The sequence below is a fragment of the Trichechus manatus genome, unplaced genomic scaffold (genome assembly GCF_000243295.1).
Source record: "Trichechus manatus latirostris isolate Lorelei unplaced genomic scaffold, TriManLat1.0 scaffold00043, whole genome shotgun sequence".
Classification (NCBI taxonomy): Eukaryota; Metazoa; Chordata; class Mammalia; order Sirenia; family Trichechidae; genus Trichechus; species Trichechus manatus.
The window spans coordinates 11,842,514-11,858,250 of NW_004443979.1; the positions used below are offsets into that span (position 1 = coordinate 11,842,514).

The 15,737-nt window shown below is 36.4% G+C and overlaps 1 protein-coding gene across 4 annotated transcripts in view; it reads left to right on the forward strand.

Annotated features, from left to right (window-relative positions):
- The window catches only part of PRKD1 (protein kinase D1), a 461,286-nt gene that overhangs the window by 384,523 nt on the left and 61,026 nt on the right, over window positions 1–15,737 (forward strand). For all 4 annotated transcript variants that reach the window (XM_023731503.1, XM_004376539.1, XM_023731504.1 and 1 more), the window contains 6 exons: window positions 6,531–6,741; window positions 6,872–6,949; window positions 9,745–9,949; window positions 11,518–11,641; window positions 13,222–13,299; window positions 14,545–14,824. In XM_023731503.1, the coding sequence (XP_023587271.1) occupies window positions 6,531–6,741; window positions 6,872–6,949; window positions 9,745–9,949; window positions 11,518–11,641; window positions 13,222–13,299; window positions 14,545–14,824 (976 nt within the window). The remainder of the gene's footprint in view (window positions 1–6,530; window positions 6,742–6,871; window positions 6,950–9,744; window positions 9,950–11,517; window positions 11,642–13,221; window positions 13,300–14,544; window positions 14,825–15,737) is intronic.

Consider the following 15,737-nt stretch of genomic DNA (forward strand, 5'->3'; position numbering starts at 1 on the left):
AGGACAAGTATGAGGAAGACACTGTCCTTCCCTTAGATGCTTATTGCTAATGATTGAGACAGATCCATAAAGACATAATGTACACATATATACTAAAGTATTCTCTACTTTTCTGTTTTTCTTTAACTCAAGTGGAGGTTATATCTCCCAAAATTCAGTTCCAAAATGGGTTGTGCAATAAATTTTACTTAATAAACATGACTGTTTTAATACTGCAGAAGTTTTCACTTGAATTCATGTTTTTGTAAAGTGACTTTTGTCTCAAGAAATCTTATGCTTGATTTTTACATCACTGGCAATAAACAACAAGTAAAGGAAACTTAACTTCCTGTTTTCTAGCTTTACTAATGACGAGAGTTCATTTTAACCTGCTAAGTGGAATATACCTTGTTGGGAAATTGTGTCAGGGTTCTTTTAAATGTTTAAAGACATGCTGGCAGTTAGAGTTTCCATAATGTAATCTACTTAATCATTTCCTGGGAAGGTTGCAAACTTGCTGAGTCATTAATTTCGCATACCAGGTTAAAAAAACAAATTCATTCTCTAGAAAAGCAGGATACATTGCCACTTTAAGTAAGAGCTCAGTGCATATCATTCTAACTTTGGCAGTAATTTCAAATGAAACGCTGTTAGTATGAGGATGTTACAGACTTTAGCAAAACCATAGGTTTGGTTTTGGTTTGGGTTTTTTGTTTGTTTGTTTTTTAATCTCTAAAATCCTTCCTGGTTTAAAATTCCATTTTTATCATTGCTTGTTTCTCATAGTCTCTCCTGTCTGTGATGTGATCCCTTCTTACACTGAGAGCAGAAAAGAGACTGTTATATTTTTCGTCATCTATAATTGGCCAAATCAAATCATTTACATGCATCTGTCCAAATACCTTACATTACAGTTATGTCAGTTCTCACAAAAGTTCCACACCTGTATTTGATGCAGTTGCCTCCACTGAGGAAAAGGACGATTCATGGGACCAATGGCTAATATAAACGTGTAAATTTTTAGAAGTGCACCTTCCTGCTTATGCTTATCAGAATTTTAGAGAAGAGAATGTTTAATCTGTTTTTGTGAGTTTTGAGTCAGTTTTTGCTCTGAACATAATAATGGAGCAGAAAGAAACAAAATATAGCTGTTCCTTTTCCAAAGCATTTCAACTTTCTGCCTGTAACCTTTCAGTTAGCAATCAAGTGCTTAACCATTTGCACCACCAGGGCTACTTTTTAATTTTTTATTGTGCATTATATGAAAATTTACAGAGCAAATTGATTTCCTATTCCATAGTATGTACATAAAGTGTTCCATGACATTGGTTTCATTCCCCACAGTGTGCCAGCACTCTTCCTCCCTATTCTTGAGTACAACCAGTCTGCAGATTGCCCAGGTTCACCAAATACACACTGCCAAACAGAAACAGCAAACAACAGTTGAAATTAATTTAAACACCATCTAGTAAACCTAGTAAAACCTTCACTAGTGTTGATGGATAAGGAAGAATTTTCTCTTTAGTAGAGTTAATTTTAAATAAAAATTCTATTTAAAAGTTTAAAGTACTGTCCACATTATAATTAAATATACAAAAAATAAAAATAAGACAAGTTAATGAAGAATTAAAGTGATATCTCTTTACTTTGTATAATAATTCATTAGATACAGAAAAACTTGGTAATTTCAGTGAACGTTATGCTTTTAATCATTAAGTCTAGTTTCGTGTTAAAGAGCCCTGGTGGTGCAATGGTTGAGCTCAGCTGCTAACCAAAAGGTCGGTGGTTCAAACCTACCTGCCTTATGGGGCAGTCTGCTTCCATAAAGATTACAGTCTTGGACGTTCTGTGGTACAGTTCTCCACTCGCCTAGAGTCCATATGAGCAGGAATCAACTTGATGGCACACAACAACAAAAACAGTTTCATGTTGAGGTTATCTTAAAGTCCAGGCTAATTGTATATAGATCAGTGAGGTTTTTTAAGCATCTATTTCCTTTAAATTTTTCAGTTTTTGAATTTTACCTACTCTGTAATTTGATACATCATACAAACAAAAATGTACATACAAATGAAATGTACATACCTTCAAATAACACTTCACATAATAATTGAAATTATTTATTTTGCTTAAAACAGTAACTGAATATTGGTTATTAATGAACAAATGTATTACTGATTCTGAATAGCCTTAGAAATTGTTAGCTTGTGTTTGCATCATTAGAGATATCTTAGAGGAATGATTGGCTAGATTACAGAAATGATAGTTCCTAAACATTTGTATAAATAATAAAAAAGTATGTTATTACAGGGCAATGGCCTTACTCCGTAGGCTCTTGTTTTGTCTTTCCAATCTGTTTTATATCAATGAAGGCTTTGTTGACATTTTGATGAAGAATGTACAGATACCCAACACATACTTACAAAACCATCAAATAATGACCCAAAACCAGAAAAACAAAAAACCGTTGCTGTCAAGGCGATTCTGACTCATACAATGACCCAGTCTTCTTTTTTTTTTATCTCGGCTTCTTAGATGTATCACACGATAGGGAAAACACATGCAAATGTATATGTATGTATATCTAGTCCCAAACCAAAAACAAAGCCCGCTGCCGTCAAGCTGATTCCAACTCATGGCAACCCCATGTGTTACAGAGTAGAACTGTTCTGTAGGATTTTCTTGGCTGTAATCTTTATGGAAGCAGATCACCAGTCTGTTATTTTGTAGTGCCACTGACTAACCCACCGCCAACCTTTATGTTAGTTGTTGTTAAGTATTGTCGAGTCGATTCCGACCCATAGTGACCCTGTATACAACAGAATGAAACACTGCCCGGTCCTATGCCATCCTCACTATTGTTGTTATGGTCGATCCAATTATTGCAGCCACTGTGTCAGTCCATCTCATTGAGGGTCTTCCTCTTTTTCACTGACCCTGTAGTTTACCAAGCATGATGTCCTTCACCAGGGACTCATCTCTCCTGACAACGTATCCAAAGTATGTGAGACGTAGTCTCGCCATCCTTGCTTCTAAGGAGCATTCTGGTTGCACTTCTTCCAAGACAGGTTTGTTCATTCTTTTGGCAGTCCATGGTATATTCAATATTCTTCACCAAAACCATAATTCAGAGTCATGAATTCTTCCTTATTCATCATCCAGCTTTCGCATGCATATGAGGTGATTGAAAACACCATGGCTTAGGTCAGTCTCACTTTAGTCCTCAAGGTGACATCTTTGCTTCTGAACACTTTAAAGAGGTCTTTTGCAGCAGATTTGCCCAGTGCAATGTGTCTTTTGATTTCTTGACTGCTGCTTCCATGGGTGTTGATTGTGGATCCAAGTAAAATGAAATCCTGGACAGCTTCAGTCTTTTCTCTGTTTATCATGATGTTGCTTATTGGTCCAGTTGTGAGGATTTTTGTTTTCTTTATGTTATGTTATGTTAGTAGTTGCGCTTAAATTATTTGTGCCACCCAGGGACCTGTGATACTCCCGGAAACGTAGAAAGTAATCCTGTAAAGAAAAGTTGAGCTGTATTCTCCCTTCCCCAAGGTGTTTGTTATCTAGTAAAACTAAACAACTCAAGGAACCTCCTTTTGAGCAGTAAATAGGTTCCCACCTCAGAAGTCACCATGCATGCACCCTGTCTCAAGATTTTAAAGCTTTGCTTTTTCATTTTAGAGCTATAGGCCACATTAAAAACAAGTCATTTTATTTGGGACTATTAGAGAAGGTAATGAGAAGGACTTTTGGTTTGCTTGCTAGCTGATTTTGATTTTTAAAATACTGTGGATGACAGGAGAGAACTCTTTTTTAATACTTTTAAAGGCTTAGTTTCTGACAGTATAAGTTATGGAGTTTGTGAGTTGTTATTCTGTGCCAAAGTCACATGTGGTTGTGTGAATTTCATCATTGCCTAAATATGTCTGTAGTACAGTCTCTAGGCCACAGAATAACAACCAATTATTTTTAAGCCCATGTAATATTTTAAAATTCCTTATGTAATCCTGCCCTGAAGATAATAGATGAAATGACTTCTCAAGAATAACGCTAATTCTTGTAGTTTATGGCAATGATTATATGAATTCACTGTGTTAGATGAGAAGAAAGCATTCAATTTATCAGATTCCCTTTTACACTTCTAAGTGAGTCTGCCTTGTGGTATACAAAATGGCCCAACATCAAACTGACTGTTAACACAGTCTAGAATTAGGTATCTTAAGTTGAGGAAAATGACTAAAGAGGGATCTGTCCAACTTTTCATAGGAGTTTCCAAATCTGAGAACATTTTAAGTCTGCAAAGAAAGTGTGCATCAAATCATCTTGTATTCTGAGTGTTGAAACTTTCCAACTATGGAAAAGTATTAGTTTCATTTTGGTCTGTGCTTAAATCTAGCCCCTTAGTTACAGTTACTGAAGAGAGGCATATGGAACAGGGAGGGACCTTACCCTTTGGATTTAATTATTCTTCAATTCCATTGAAGGTGTTTATTCAACATATTTATGATTCTAGTTTAGCAAACGTGTAGCCTGTCTTTAATAAGCACCCTGGGCTTCTCTGCAGAGAAGCCTTTCCAGAGTAATATGCTTTATGGTTTTCCTTTATAAAACTGTAAATGTAACTGTAGATATAATATCCCTATGTAGAGCCTCATCTCAAATTTCTTTTCACCACAGCTAATGAATCTGAAAATCAGAATTTCCCCATTTGGTAATAAACATGATTACCTTTTGGGGGCAGATGGGGATTGAGATGGGTAGAAATTGTATGTAAATCTGATTTATTTTTCTTCTTGTCAGTAACTGGTCTAAATGAGAAACTAACTGGGAAAGGTGGTAATACATATTGACAAGACTGGAGAAAGCCAGATTGCTCTTCAGTTATTTTCCACAATTTATGGTACTTAATTGTAACTGTGTTAAGAGAGACAGTTTGATGCTGGACCATTTAGAATATCATAGGGCAGACGCATTTAGAAGTGCAAGAGGGAATCTGATTATATAGGTGAATGTAGGTGCTTATTTATGATTAATACTTGTTGGTTGTCTGCTACTTCCTACTAATAGATTATATACGGAAGGACAAAATGATGCAGTGCCAAGATCAAGGACTCTGGAGGCAAATAAATGTAGGTTCAGATTTTGGCTCCACTGTTCAGTAGCCAGCGAGCCCTGGTGGTACAGTGGTTAAGCACTAGGCTGCTAACCGAAGGGTTGGCAGTTCTTGGAGAAAGATGTGACAGTCTGCTTGCATAAAGATTACAGCCTTCAAAACCCAGTCGAGCAGTTCTCCTCTGCCCTATAGGGTCCCTGTGAGTGAGAATCGACTCAACATTGACTTGATGGCAGTGGGTATTTAGTAGCCATTTGACCCAAAGGAGTTTATTTAAACTTGATGAACTTAGATTCCTCAGCTATAAAATGTAGATAGCAAGGCCTATCTTGTAAGGCATCTAGCACAGTGGTTACTACAGTATAAGTGCTTAATAAATAACTAAGGAGCTTAATGTAGCGTTAAAAAGCAATTTCATTCATCTTTTATTCTGATGATTCCCAAATACATTTATTCTGATGAATCCCAAGTATATTTCCATGGTATCAAGGGATACCATGAAATTGTCCAAAGCATTGAAAACATGGTTAATTATAATTCACTTAATTTAAAAAAATCTATGTACTGGGCTGATTAAATAATTCCAAACTGAGAGGTAGGAGTGTACAGGGATATGATTACAACCAAAATACCAATATTTGTGCTCCTTGTATAATCCATTTGTTGCTGTGCTTTTTAAATATAAAAATTATAATTTTAACCCTTTCTTTTTTATAAGGTTGAGGAATAATTTTAAATCATATTTTTTTCCTCTTTAGGAGAAAAAAAAGAAACTTAACAGGCACTTTTCAGATGAAGTAGTATGGAGGGCAACAGGGAGTATTTACTTTTCATTTTTATCTTTCTGGACTAGTTTCATTTTCTAACCATGTACATGTAATACTTTAAAAAATGCCAATGAGAAAATGTGTGCAAAGGATTAAGGACCTTTTTTTGTTGTTCTTGTTGGTTTGCTTTCATCTTTATATTTCTCTATTAAAACTTATTAATTTTTAAAAGTAAAAAATTAAGGAACTAGAAATCAGGTGCAAATATCCAATCTCCAGTTCTCTTTTTTTTCAGACCGTAAAAGCCAGGTAATTTAAAAAAGAAATAACTCATTGCCATAAGTCGATTCCAATTCACAGCGACCCTGTAAGACAGAGTAAAACTGCCCCATAGAGTTTCTAAGGCTGCCATATCTTTCTTCTGTGGAGCAGCTGATGGGTTAAGCAGCCATGAGCTTAACCACTGGACTACTAGGGTCTCTTAAACAAGAAATAAAGGGGCTATAAATTACATTAGCAGAAAGATAGCTTTAGTTTATTTCTCTGAGTCTTAAGAATCAGGCCATTAAATACAGTAGTAAAACAAAATGAGATTAAAAAAATAAATAAAAATACAAATTAGGTCTCTCTAACATTCTATTATTCTTTATTGTTTTTCAAACATATAGCAAAAGTCACCATCAGAGTCATTTATCGGCCGAGAGAAGAGATCAAATTCTCAGTCATATATTGGACGACCAATTGAGCTGGACAAGATTTTGATGTCTAAAGTAAAAGTGCCGCACACATTCGTCATCCACTCCTACACTCGGCCCACTGTGTGCCAGTACTGCAAGAAGCTTCTCAAGGGCCTTTTCAGGCAGGGCCTGCAGTGCAAAGGTAAGGAGGATTTTTCACCAAATGTTTAGTCACTCACCCACCTGAAATTACAATATTTTTTTGTTTTACAACTTCTCTTTATGATGAGTTCCTGTTTTTGTTTGTTTTGTTTTAAAATCATCATGATTAGATTGCAGATTCAACTGTCATAAGCGTTGTGCACCCAAAGTACCAAACAACTGCCTCGGTGAAGTGACCATCAATGGAGGTAGGTGAAAATCCAAAGTCCTGTTCGTGCTCCTTCTCTGTTTGAGAGTGTGACAATTAGGACTCAATGGGTTTTCTTTTTTTTTTTTTTAACTTTTATTATTTTCTGTTCAGATATTTGTGACCCAGCCCAAAGCAAGTGATGGCCTAAGTTTGTTCTGCTTTGCTGTAGAAAAGCACTCATTCCAGTTCACTGAGCTGTGGTAAAAACCAAAGAGGCTTTCTTGGCCCTTATACTGTGAACCAAACCCAAAACCCGTTGCTGTTGAGTCGATTCCTACTCCTAGCGACTTTATAGGACAGAGTAGAACTGCCCCATAAGATTTCCAAGGAGCAGCTGGTGGATTCAAACTGCCAACCTTTTTTGGTTAGCAGCCATAGCTCATAACCATTTGGCCACTAGGTCTCCCCACCGTGAACAGCCAGTACTAAAAACTTGGATGTCCAGAATATCTTTCCCAGCTCACTTATTTTATACTCCTAGTTTGTTTGGAAATGTGAAAGTGGTTGGAATGCCCACAAATTATCCCTTTCAAGACCCTGTTACTTTATCCTTTAAATTTTTTTTTTTTTTATATTATGTGTTTTGAGTAATGGAAGGCATGATTACTAATTGATTGTGTTCAAATTTTTAGTGGTAATATGGATTTTGAGAAATATATGGATAGATATTTTCCCACAAAACATTGGCAGTTGTCGGGGGCCATTTTTAGTGGGCTCCGTCTGTCCCAAGGATCTTTAGAGGGTGGCACCTTCCATTTGGTTGAATTGGGCATCTCTGGTTTTCCAAATATGGCACACACGCACACATACAAAAAAACCCAAACCCACCAGGGCTCCCTAACTATCACACAGGAATCCATAAATATGCTTACAAGGATTCTCTAGCTGTAGCAGAACCAAAAGAGACAGAAGTTTGACCCAGTCGCACTTCCTAGATGCACTGCCTCATACATAAGCCTTCTGCCTTAGTGAATTTTTGCCAAAGAATGTTTCTTTTGTTTTTCACCATTACACAAGTCACCACTGGAGGGCAGCATTTACTTTTAGTTGGACAAGTTGCCTCCTAAGAAACCTGAGAACCCCAAAATGTTTGTGGGCACATTCTGTCCCAAAAAGCATAAAAAGGTTACAACTCTCAGTCTCTTTCTTCCATCCTCATTTTAAGCATTGAGACAGAAGTTAACTTTTCTTCCCCATCCACCAATGAAGAGAAGGCTCACACAGACTGTCCCTCAGGAAATAGTCACTCACTTCCTTCTTCCACCCAATTATTATTTTTATTATATGTGTGATTGTTAACCTACATCTTTATTAATAAAAGGAACTTTAATTCAGCCAATTAAAAAAAATGTATATCCTTTCCTATTGTTGTTGTTGTGTGCCGTCAAGTCGAATCCAACTCATGAAGATCCTACAGGACAGAATAGAGCTACCCCATAGAGTTTTCTAAGGCTATAATCTTTACGGAAGCAGATTGCCACGTCTTTCTCCCAAGGAGTGGCTGGTAGGTTCGAACCACCGATCTATTGGTTAACAACCAAGTGCTTAACCACTGCTCCATCCTTTCCTATATTTGGGAATATTCCTTTGGAAAAATCCTAACTACGAAAGTTAATTTTGAAGGATTCCTAAGAAAAATGCTATAATCTAAAGGAACAGCTTACATTTTCTTGCCAGGTAGTGTTCCTAATGGATCACTACCAAAACATTTGAGTTAGAACCTCAGACTAATTTTTTCTGTAGATAGTGGACTGCTTTATATCTTCAGTCTGATACCATTTTCTGATTCCTCTGGGGAGAAAGATGGCTGTAGGAAACCAGATGAACAAATTGAGTATTTTTGTTCCTAAAAAGCTGAAGAACAAATGTTTAACTTTGCTCTAGGACTTTCTTCTCTAGAGTAAATATACCTGGAAGAAGAAGGGAGAGCTCTCCAGGAAAACATTCCAACACTGATTTCTGCCTTGTAGATTCATGAATTAGCTGCCAAAATTGAAGCTTGGCGATCTCCCTACTTTCTGGGACATGTGGGATTGACTTTGTTCTGGCCTACGGAACCTGAACCATAGAGAAGCAGTGCAGTTTTTGATGTTGTTGATTACTTTGAAATTGCGTTTTCCCATACAGCCAGAAAATATCTGATAAAATGTAAATATTTCATGCTTGGCTGGCTAGTGTCTCTAATCAATCCATTTTCTAATTTTAAAATAAGTATATTAATACATAATGTATTTTATTACTATCCACTGCCTAGTGATAGGGCTCAATATTACTTCAACTATATAGTATGTTATGGTTTTAAAAGCACTTGTTTCTATGACCCATTTAATATATTGGACTCTGTGATTAAAAAAAAAAAAAAAAAAAACTGCAACAGTAAGAATCAGTGACTCTGAATCTTTTTGTATGAGAAGATTTCCCTCATCATCCCATATATCCCCTTTTCCCATCAGTGGTGTACTACTGAAATATTATCAGTTTCCTATTCACTTGTCCCTGGTACCACTTTGCTCATATCCTACCCTTGGTTTCCTTCCAAGGATCTTCATGACTTTTCATTTTCTTAGGCATAGATAGGGATGCAGAAAACAAGCATCTGCCTGTAAAATTGTGTACTCATCCTCTTATAAATTCAGATATTTATGAGCTAAAATTGAAAAGAAAAGTTCTTCACATATTCATATGACTTTTTTTAGGGCTTACAATTGATTTGTTTTAGTTTGCCTGGCTTTCCTTTAAGCCCTGGATCCGGGTGTCCAGGCTTATCTTCATGGGTGCAAAACAATTTTCTAGATTTGCTTAGCCCTGGGGCAGAGTCTGACGTGGTCATGGAAGAAGGGAGCGATGACAACGACAGTGAAAGGAACAGTGGGCTCATGGATGACATGGAAGAGGCAATGGTCCAAGATGCTGAGATGGTGATGGTGGAGGGCCAGAACGACAGTGGGGAAATGCAGGACCCAGACCAAGACCATGAGGACTCCAACAGAACCATCAGGTGAGGGCGGCACTCCTGGTCTCTGTCAAACAGTGGAGCCCAAGTGGTATTTACTTCTTAAAGCTATCTGATATTTCAATCTATTATAAAAGAAATGTAAAGAGTGTGTTTAATTCATTTATGAATGAGCTATGTACTTTACATGAGAGACTTTGCAATTGTGAGGTCTGGATTCCCTTGGAGGTGTGTCGTTTTACATCCTTCCCTAGCATTGCCTCTTTCATTGATCCATTTTTCCTTTGCATATGAGGGATATGCACATGTGCTGTCCATAAATTTGCTACTAAGTTAATATTTATTCAGAGCTTATTGTGTGGAAATGCAAAGATCAGCCTTCAACTCCAGCAGACACCATCTATTTTATAACTGGCCCCTCTTGAAAATTTCACATTATGTCTGCACCTCACTGAATTTCAGTGTATGTGTAATTTTATATTTGTGGTCTAATTATTCTTTTTGATTACTAGATGGTCCCCATTTTTTATATTGGATCAGCAAACTATAGCCACCAGGCCAAAATCTGGCTGCTGCCTATTTTGTAGTAAAGTTTTATTGGAACATAGCCACACCCAATTTCTATTATCTATGGCTGCTTTTGCACTACAATGGCAGAGTTAAGTATTCTGTAAAGCCCAAAATATTTATTATCTGGCCCTCTACAGAAAAAGTTTGCCAACTTTTGAATTGTGTTATAATGCATATTGAAACCTTTGTGTCCGTTTTACTAATGACATAGTCATTGGCAAACTGAAATAGTTCATGAGAGTCCAAACCAAAAAACCCATTGCCCTCAAGTCAATGCTGACTCATAGCGACCCTGTAGGACGGAGTAGAATTTCCCCATGGGTTTCCAAGGAGTGGCTGGTGGATTGGAGCTGCCAACCTTTTGGTTAGCAGCGATTAAAAAAATTATAATTTTTTTTTCTGTTAAGTGACATAATAAGTATTTTTTAAATACTGGAAAATATTAGTCTTATGATCCAACTGTATTTTGAAAATGTGCATTTCTTTACTACCAAAAGGCTTTGGAGTGTGTGTGTGTGTGTGTGTGTGTGTGTGTGTGTGTGCATATGTGCATGTGGAGAGAGGAGGGTGAGAGAGAAAAAGAAAGAAGAAAAAAGAGTGAAAGATCAGCGTAATTCCATGAGTATTATTAAATGACAGCTTACATAGCAGATTATAATTTTTATGAAATTATACAAAGACTAAAATTCATGTTGAATAATATCTATAAATGATTAATATTTTGCCTGTAATAAATATGTGATTCTGAATAGAGTGACCTCAGTACACTATCACAGTAATCTGTATGAACACCTTATAGTTCAACCCAAAAACTAAGATGCTTATTATCCTACCTCGGATTTTTAAAGTGTACGTGTAAAGTGCCTGTCACTCTTCAGAGTAATGTAGATCCTCAACTATGATGTTTGAAAAACCATTTTACATTTCGGGATGTGAATTTTTTGGCTTTCATTTTAAAAGAACCGAAATAAGATTTTATGCATGGAAAGAAGAAGATCTGTATCTAAAAACATTTCTTTCCTAAAATATTTTGACTTTTCAAGTCCATCAACAAGCAACAATATCCCACTCATGAGAGTAGTGCAGTCTGTCAAACACACGAAGAGGAAAAGCAGCACAGTGATGAAAGAAGGGTGGATGGTCCACTACACCAGCAAGGATGCGCTGGTAAGTTCTGCAGTGAGTGCTTTTCTGTTGCTGGCTTAACTGCACAAGTTGCCAGTGCTCTCTGAGGTCTGTGGGATGTCTGAGTTTCCGGGAGCTGACCTGAACCCAGCCATCAGATAGAATCAGGGGTTGCACATAACCAGTCTGGGTGTCAGAGGTAGTTGAACAAGCAACTGAGAAAAAAAGTGTAGGAAGCAATTTCAGGGGGACAAGATCATCTACCTGTGTTACTTGAGATGATCACCAAACAACATGAATTTCTACCTGTCACTTTAGAGCAATAGTGAAAGCCACAGTACATGTGTTCAGAATGTTCCTTTGCAATTCACAATTTTAAATGAAATGCTACATTTTTGGGAGACAAAAAACAATGGTAACTATTGTGTACTTCTCAAAGCATTAACTACATGCACACTTAAAAACTAACCCATTCAGGAATGTAGTAATCCTATACTTTATTAGATAAAAGACAACACATTTTAATTTTTTCATGTAATCTGAGTCTGTTCACTACTCCAGGTTTTCCTAATAATTGATGACTGAGACTGAGTATGTGTGTGAAAGAGAAAAGTTGATGTCCTCTTCAAGGTTATATTAATTGACAATTAGTGATAAGCTCATTTCTCAGCCACTAGTTGTGCTTCCCTCATCATCTTTTATCTGTAGGAGGCCCATCATTTCTTTAGATAAATAGATACCTATAATGTAATTGCTCTGTTTGTAATCTCGACCTTCTATGTTGGAGAGTTACATGACTTATTATAGGACTCAGTTGAACACCATCTAGTTCTAACATGACATGGCATAAAATAATTAAAGTACATTTAATGCATTTCACAGGCCTAAGAGTGGTTGCAGAAGGGACCAGGAGTAACGTCGGGGCATTTTGGTCTTAGAAGAACACACACACACACACAGACACACACACACACAGACACACACAGACACACACTCACTCTAAAATCATGAGAGATACCTGGAGTAACCAAGGACCTGATTAGGAAATCCTAGAAGACAGATCTGTGAGCTTAAGAGAAGATAGAGTCGTTTGATGTATTCCCTGACTTTGTTGATGCCATGGAGTCAACCCTACCATCCAACAAAAAATGTCCTAGCTTTGTTGTAACATTCAGAATTCTTCCGTCTCTAATGGAAGCCAAAATGCCTGGCTGGATCAGCGTGGTATTTCTTATGTTCTGAAAAAATGAGCATATATAAACATTAGGTCTCTTATTAAGCCTTTTTATTTTGTCACAGACTACAAATCCTTTAGCTCTTCAAGCAGCCAAATTATTTTTAAAATGGTGTTTTCTATTTACTGTGCACATACTAAGTGCCAGACACTGCACTAGGTGCTAGAACGTCATCTCCTTTATTACCGATAACCCTGTGATATAGACAGAGACACCTCTCTTAGAACGTTTGCTAAATTGTAAAATTCCAGAGTCTAAAATTGAGTGTGAGACTGCCTGGTCCAAAGTCTATGCACGTTCTGTATCATTGGGAAAATGTTTTGATTTTATTAATCTTGGATATTTTAAGAAGTTTTTAAATGATCCTGAATCTAATTTCTATTTCAGAGGAAACGACACTATTGGAGATTGGATAGCAAATGTATTACCCTCTTTCAGAATGATACAGGAAGCAGATACTATAAGGTAAGTGTGGCTCTTAATTGTCCGCTCTTGCTTTCTCATGAGAATGTAGAATAGCAGAAACACAAAATACATAGCAAGAGACATGACTGTTTTTGTGTTTTCTCCAGGATATACTTTTTCTTCTACGTAGTTTAAAAATTTCTGGAGAATCAGTTGTGACCTCATGATTCATCTGTGAATTTCACATTCCTCTGGGGAGTACTTCTGGCCCCATGGGATGATGGTGGGGAGAGGAAGCTTAATTGAGCATTTTAGCAAGGGATGTGTGATTAACTGGAGAATTTGAGGTCGCAAAAGATTCACTAAAAGCAATTTCTCGAGATCAGCTACATCCTGCTTTCCCTGGTATCTTTGGTCTTGCAGCACATCTGTGGTGCTAAGAAACATTTTATGATTTTCCATGCATCACGAACAATAATGTTCATAAGAAACATTTCCCTCTAGAGAAAAATTTGGCAGTAATTTTCGTTCTGTCTCTCTACGTTAAATAACATAGATGTGGTATAACAAAGAGTAAAACACCAATCCTAAAGAAGTTCCTAGTGAAAACAGTAGACACTTGGCTTTTTCAAAATTAATCAGACTCAGACATAGTTGATCTGATTCCCACTGGCCATTTTACTTGCCTCTAACAAAAGACGGAAACCTCATTAATTTTTAAATTAAGATTTTTATTTAAAAATTATTATTTCCTAGTCACTCCATGCTTCTTGGAGGGCAATGTGGCAGTTACTTTTTTTTTTTTTTTTAATTTCAAAATCAGTTTTAAAATAACTCATTTTCCTCACCAAAGCTATTTACTTAGCTGTATTATGTTATTATCCTGTGTAGATTCAAGTTATAAGACTGCTTTTCAGTGCCTTAAAAAATAATTAAAATGCAAAAACAGCAATACATACCCAAATGGATTTCAAAGCATTATTCTATGCACAGTTATAAAAATTATCATTTATATTCTGATTCTTGGATTTCGATCAAGATTCAAATTTATTATTCTTAACCATATTTACTCCTGTCTTGTGAAGATAGTAAAAATGTCCCTTACCTTTTCTAGAAAAAGGATATGATAAGGTTTCCCTATGTAAAAGAATTTTTGAATTTTTTAAAGTAATGTGTTTTATAAATTCATTCTGTATAAATCATGGCTATGTTTAATGTCATGTCATGCATGTTCCTCGCATGGATTTTATTTGAAAGTTTATACATTTTTGATAAGCTACATTTAGCACACTTTTTCTTCCATAGGAAATTCCTTTATCAGAAATTTTATCCCTGGAACCAGCCAAAACTTCAACTTCAACTTCTAATGGGGCCAATCCTCATTGTTTTGAAATCACCACAGCAAATGTAATATATTATGTGGGAGAAAATGTGGTCAATCCTTCCAGCCCACCACCAAATAACAGTGTCCTCACCAGTGGTGTTGGTGCTGATGTGGCCAGGATGTGGGAGGTGGCTATCCAGCATGCCCTGATGCCCGTCATCCCCAAGGGCCTGTCTGTGGGCTCAGGAACCAACTCACACAGTAAGTCTGCCAGTTTCTAACTGTAACATGAAGCTCAGTCATCTGCCTACCCCTGACTCAGTAAATATATATCTGCCTTTCCCTGGAACAGAATGAAGAACGCCTCCTTGGGAATGATTTCGTTTACTTGAGAACAGCCTAGGGTCTCTAAAGAAAAGCTGCTTCACATACCAAAAAATTTCATTCCTCAAATGATCCTGTTTTCTTTTCTTTTTATCTTATATGAAAATGTTAGTAAATTGATGTAAACCTTGTATATTAGGCAATTATCGGAAACCTAGAACTAATGATCATAAGAAGTAATCTAGTCAGCCTGAGACTAACCTAGAGTTACTCTAGGTAGTCTATTTGCAAACGTGGATCAATATATTTCCCCAAAAACACCTACCGGGGTACTCTGTGCAGAGTACTTGGTGGATAAAGTACTCAGTAACTCTTGATAATTTTATCCCAGGAAAAAATTCTCTATTCATTAGTAGTATGAGATAGATTTTGCCAAAATGCAACTGGAACCAAGTATTAAGGATAAATTTTAAAAAGAAATTTTAGAGAGAGATCTGTATACAAATGTGATTTTAAATTTCATAATGAAGTCTGAATTAACTTTTATTTTTTATATTTATAGTGTTTTAGCTGTTGATCTATCATTGCTTTTCAATTTATTTATCTCTAAAAAGAACATACTTATCAATATAACATATATGCCTATGATGGCGCTAAGCACTTTACATAAAATTTCTATTTTAACCCCAAAATAACTCCAGCAGGTAGATGTTAATGATTTGCCTGGTTTACAGCTGAGGACATCAAAATGAGATTAAGTTGTCTAAGCTTATATCATAACTAAGAAATGGCAGAGCCAATATTTGAACTCAAGTCTTTCTGATCCCAAATATTATACTAAACTGATAAA